The sequence below is a fragment of the Rhincodon typus genome, chromosome 40 (assembly GCF_021869965.1).
Source record: "Rhincodon typus isolate 14 chromosome 40, sRhiTyp1.1, whole genome shotgun sequence".
NCBI classification, from domain to species: Eukaryota; Metazoa; Chordata; class Chondrichthyes; order Orectolobiformes; family Rhincodontidae; genus Rhincodon; species Rhincodon typus.
Genome location: NC_063371.1, coordinates 11,484,574 through 11,490,282, shown reverse-complemented (window position 1 = coordinate 11,490,282; position 5,709 = coordinate 11,484,574). Strand labels below are relative to the sequence as shown.

At 46.8% G+C, this 5,709-nt stretch overlaps 1 protein-coding gene across 1 annotated transcript in view; it reads left to right on the top strand.

Annotated features, from left to right (window-relative positions):
• The window catches only part of LOC109922031 (anthrax toxin receptor 1-like), a 136,739-nt gene that overhangs the window by 21,588 nt on the left and 109,442 nt on the right, over nt 1-5,709 (top strand). Inside the window, exon 9 of the mRNA XM_048618511.1 lies at nt 4,177-4,257. Coding sequence (XP_048474468.1) covers nt 4,177-4,257 — 81 coding nt within the window. The remainder of the gene's footprint in view (nt 1-4,176; nt 4,258-5,709) is intronic.

The following is a 5,709-nucleotide window of genomic DNA, read 5'->3' as shown; positions in this document are numbered from 1 at the left end:
CTCCTATGATGCTGCTTGGCCTGCTGTGTTCATCCAGCTCTACACCTTGTTATCTCAGATTCTTCAGCATCTGCAGTTCCTACTATCTCTGATACAATTTTAACCCCTTCTCATTCTTGTTCCTTTTCCGAGTGGGAACAGCGTCTCCCCGTCTCCTCTGAGCAGCCCGCTCCTGTTTGAATACCTTGATCGGATTTCCCTCTCAGCTTTCCTGTCTCCAGGGAGAACAGTCCCAATCTCTTCAATCTATCCACATCGCTGAAGTTTCTCATTTCTGGAACTACCTGTGCAAATTGCTTCCTTAGTGATTAGATCAACATCAAACCTCAGAAAACGCGACGATCTGACTCTCCTCGGGCAACGTAACTTTTCATTTCATAACATAAATTCTCTGAAATAACTGCCCAGGGGCCAAGACACCCTTTATTTACTTGTGCACCAGCCAGTGGCTTCGAGTCAGTCCCCGAAGTCAGGAAACTCTCTGACATTTTATATCTGTCAGCCAGGGCTCCCTGATTGGCCCAGGTTAACAAATCCAGTCACGGATCGCATTGTCAATGAGGTCCATTTCGTTCCAGTCACTGCAATTTCCTTTCAGCTTTTCAACCGAGGGACAGGAATACAGATCAAGAGAGTCAGTCAAAAGATAGGTCTAGAGGATACTAGAAGAATCAAAGGATTAAACTGAGGACTCTGTATCTGAATAAACACAGCATTTGAAACAAACTAGATGACCTGAAAGTTGAAATGTAATGAATGAGTATAATCTGGGAGCCATGACAGTGACATTTAGGGAGGATAGGAAAATGGTGGAGGGTGGCTGTGTTCGCACAAGAAAGAAGAATGACCTAAGTTCAGGAAACTAGCCTGTGGAAACAGTTTGTGTTGTGGTAAATCAATGGCACAGAGTCACTCGTGGGAGTGTTGTACAGAGACCTGAACAGTAACCATTTCGTAGGATGGAGTAGAAATAATCAGAGGATGCAGAAATAACTATGGCAGATTTCAATCTGCTTACAGACTGGAAAGGTCAGAAAGGTCAGAAGGGCACAGATGAATGGATGAAGATGAGGAGTTTCTGGAATGTTTTGGGGCAGTTTCTAATAAGAACGTGTTCTGGAGCCGACTGGTTAGCAGGTGGCACGAGACCTGGGATTGAGCAATGAAATAGGATTAATTCATGACCTCAGAGAGAAAGCACCCTTAGGTAGCAGCAATCACAATTTGTTTGAATTTTGCCTTCGATTCGATGGAGAGAGGAGTGGGTCCAAGACTTTTTAAAAAAACTTTCAAAATGGTAAGTATGTGGGAACGAGAACAGAGCTGGCTGTAGTGAATTGGCAAATGATGTTAATAGGTAGAATACACAGAACAGATGCATTCTCTGATGAAGATGTAAATTTGGAGAAGATTTATCAGTTTGGGATGAGAGCATGGTTTTCTGTGGAAAAATCAGACAGGCTGCAATTTAAAATAAGTAATGGGCAGCTTGGTTGAAACAGATAAAATTTTGCGGGGTCTTGACATGATCGATGTGGAGAGGGTGTTTCTTTCCATGGAAGAATCTACAACCAGGAATCGCTCATTAAAAATTGGGAATCATCCTTCATTAAATAAGGTGCTCAGAACTGAACACAACACTCCAAATGTGGTCTGACCAATGATGTGTAGAGGTTCCAGCATCACTTCCTTCCTTTTATATTCTATGCTTCTATTTATAAACACAAGGATCCTATCAGCCTTCTTAACAACTGTTCCAACTTGCCTGGCCACCTTTGGGGAATTATGCATGTGAACCCCAAGCTCCTGTACTCCCCTCAGTGTTGTACCACTGAGCCTGTATTCTCTGTCCAAGTTTCTTCTACCCAAATGCATTACCTCACATTTCTCTGCATCGAAATTCCTCTGCCAGGTGTCTGAGCCTCTGAATGTCCCTCTGAAGTCGTCAGTGTCATCCTGACAATTCATTTTTCTCCCTAGCTTAGGATCAACTGAAATATTAGTGATTTTGCCCTCAACACCCATCTCCAAATTGTTTATATAAAGCAGAAAAAAAGGGTGCCAACACCAATCCCGGGGATCACCACTTTCAGCTCGTCTCGAGTCTGAGAAATGTCCATCTACACCTACCATCTGTTTCCTACCTTTTAGCCAACTTCCAATCCCTGCTACCAAGGACCCATCAATCCCAAAGTTTTCTAATTTGCTAACCAACCTGCCACGTGGGCACCCTGTCAAATGCTTCCTGAAAGTCCCTATAAACAACATCCACAGCACTAGCCTCATCCACTGTCTGTGAGACCTTGTCAAAGAACTCCATTACATTTGTGGGACGTGACCTCCCCTTGACAAAGCCACGTAGACTGTTTATTTGAGAGAGAAGTGCACAAAGAGGAGAGAGGCACAGTGCTGTGGACAGCTAATGCCCTGAGTTTGGGGTCAAAACACACAACCTCGAGAATCTTCCTCTCTTTATGACCCATCCAATTAGGGGCAGAGGTCGACCCACACCCCCTCCCCCCAATTACTCGCTGTGCTGGTCAGTAAAATCCCAGCTGGTCTGTTTGCGATTTGAATTCCAGATTCCCATCTAATTTCCTCTCACTCCCCTGCCACATCAGATTCTTCCTAACTCTGCCTTAAAAATATTCAATGGCCCTGCATCCACCCCCTTTCAGAGGCAGAGAGTCCCAACGTTGCAGATGGAGAAAAAAATACTCCTCATCTCCGTCCTGTAAGCGCAACCCCTAAATTTTACTGCCATAGCTCCCAATTCTGACTGACAGACAAGTAGCAGCAGTGTACATTATCTACAAGATGCAGTTCAGAAATTCACCAAAGATCCTCAGACAGCACCTTCCAAATCCACGACCATTTCCATCTGGAAGGACAAGGGCAGCAGGTACATGGGAACACCACCCCCCTGCAAGTTCCCCTCCAAGCCACTCACCATCCTGACTTGGAAATATATTGCCGTTCCTTCAGTATGGCTGGGTCAAAATCCTGGAATTCCCTCCCTAATGGCATTGTGGGTCAACCCACAGCACAGGCACTGCAGCGGTTCGAGAAGGCAGCTCAACCCCACCTTCTCAAGGGGCAACTAGGGACAGACAATGAATAGTGGCCCAGCCAGTGATGCCCACATACCACAAGGGAATGAAAAGCCATGAGGAAACATCGCGAGCATGCCCACTGTGTGTGGACGACTCAGGATCGCACGCAGTGCAATCAGGTCACCCACCCATCTTTGTAACTCCTGTGGAAACAAGCCCAGTCCGACCCATTCCTACAGGACAACATGGATGATATTCCTGAAGCTCAGCGCCTGACATTGGAGGCACCATTTCCCCCGTCTTCGCTGCTCGCCTCAGCTCTTCAGATCGAAAATGAGAAACAAAACATTTGCGAAGGCAGAAGAACTCCTGCCAGTGTCTGGCAAGAGGGAGCGGCGTGGGCCTCGGAACCCACCTTCCCTATTTCTGGAGTCGCTAAGGTATGCTGTGAAACAGCGATAGTTTCACAGTTCTAACTGAGAGAAGGTGAATGTGGAATTGAACTGACATTGCTGTCAAAGCCTCCAGACTTGAACCATCTTGACCTCTGGAAGCAGCCTTGGATAAAGGAGTTGGTGGTGGGAAACAGCCTATGGTTCTTTGTGCAATATTTTGTCAAACCCCTACAGTGTGGAAGCAGACCATTTGGCCTATTGGGTTCATGCTGACCCCACAAAGAGCATCCCACCCTATCCTTGTAACCCTGAAGAAGGGTCTAGGCCCAAAATGTCAGCCTTCCTGCTCCTCTGATGCTGCTTGGCCTGCTGTGTTCATCCAGCTCTGCACCTTGTTATCTCAGATTCTCCAGCATCTGCAGTTCCTACTATCTCTTTCCCATGGCTAATCTCAGTTGCCCCAAGGCTGGAATCGAACCTGGGTCCCTGGCAGCGCTAACCACTGAGCCACCGTGCTGCCCTTATTTATTCAATGATAATCGTGAGATAATGATACAATTATGTATGATATTACAATATATTTAATATCGATCTGTTAATATTGATTTAATAGTTGCAAAACAATGGTGTAAATAATGAAATAATTTCTTTGCCTCCCCTGCCCCTGACCTCCTATCCCCACCCTAATTGCCCTCCCCTCCCTGTCCCATCCACCTCCCTGGTTGTAGCTGGCTCGAATTGCAGACAGTAAAGACCATGTTTTCCCGGTGAATGACGGTTTCGAGGCGCTCCAAGGCATCATCGACTCGGTGAGTGCTGTATAGTCTCCTAGTGTACGTGGCTGCCCATTGCAGTGAGTGACAGCAGGAATTGCAAGCAGCTGGTAGCTATTAAACAAAAAAATAGCTGCTTCCCCAGCTCATTTTCAAAAAAATAGGAAAGCAGCCTGGGAAAAGCTGGATGGAAACGAGGAGGGTTTGGGATCAGAGAGCCTTTCTCGAGACAAACTGACCGTGGTGGAAGTGGGGTAGTGGGCAGTGACAGGAGGTGGGGTCATCGCAGGACAGTGAGAAAGCTCACAATTATTGTGTACTGCACCAGAGAAAAAGGTCCGGCTCTCATTTCCCAGGCATTGCATCGGTTTCCATACCTCGGTTGGGTTCTGTAGATTGCTTTTCCTGATTGCTCCACTGACGGCGATTATGCTGCCCAGAACTTGCAACAGCTTAATGTTTGAACCAAAAATGAGTTGGCTGCATGCTACCTCGTCCTGCCCGGACAGAAAGTGAATGCTCCTCCCACACACTGTCAGACCTGGCCCCACTGGTCGTGAAGCCTGACAGAAATAGCATCACCAATTCCAGTCGCACCAATAAGAAAACCCAGTGACCAGCACCTACGGACCTTCTGAGCAACATGAACAGAAATGAAAGGCACGGACTTCAGACAGGGGCGTATATTTGAGGATGGAGGACCATAAGACGTTGAAGTAGAAGTGGGCCATTCAGCCCATTTGTTTCGCCCTTTGTGGCTGATCTGATGGTCCCTTGCTCAACTCTCCTGCCTTGTTTCCCCCATGAATTTAAGGCTTTGGAATTTCCTACTGGTGAGGAGTTTGTCAGCTGGACAAAGCCTGGTGTAGTGCTATCACAGTTCCTCACAGGGGGATACTCTGGGTCAATCGGTCCCAATGATCCCATTGGGAGGTGCAGGCTGATCAGTCAATGTTTACATACAGTGAACCCGGAGGTGTGTGGGGAGGAGCTGGTGAGCTGTTTGCAGTAAATCTCACTGTGTATCTTCCGTTGCTGATTGCTTTCCATTTCAAACATCACAAGAAAGCAGAGTGCTCCAAGAGAGACTCACTTTCCAGAGGGAACACTGTGTGATCAGGGAAGAGACATTTTAGAGGCAGCAATTAAAACAGTGAAACTCTCCAAACCTTTTTGATCAGAACGGTGAGAAACAACTGATCCTGTTACAAACTCAGTCTGCACAAGTCTGCTTATTTTAGTCTGTAATGATCATCAGTCAGTCTATATCACAGGGTCTGAGTGACCCCTGGTCAGTCTATATCACAGGGTCTGAGTGAACCCTGGCCATTCAGTATCACAGGGTCTGAGTGACCCCTGGTCATTCTGTATCACAGGGTCTGAGTGACCCCAGTCATTCAATATCACTGGGTCTGAGTGACCCCTGGTCTTTCTGTAACACAGGGTCTGAGTGACCCCTGGCCATTCAATATCACAGGGTCTGAGTGA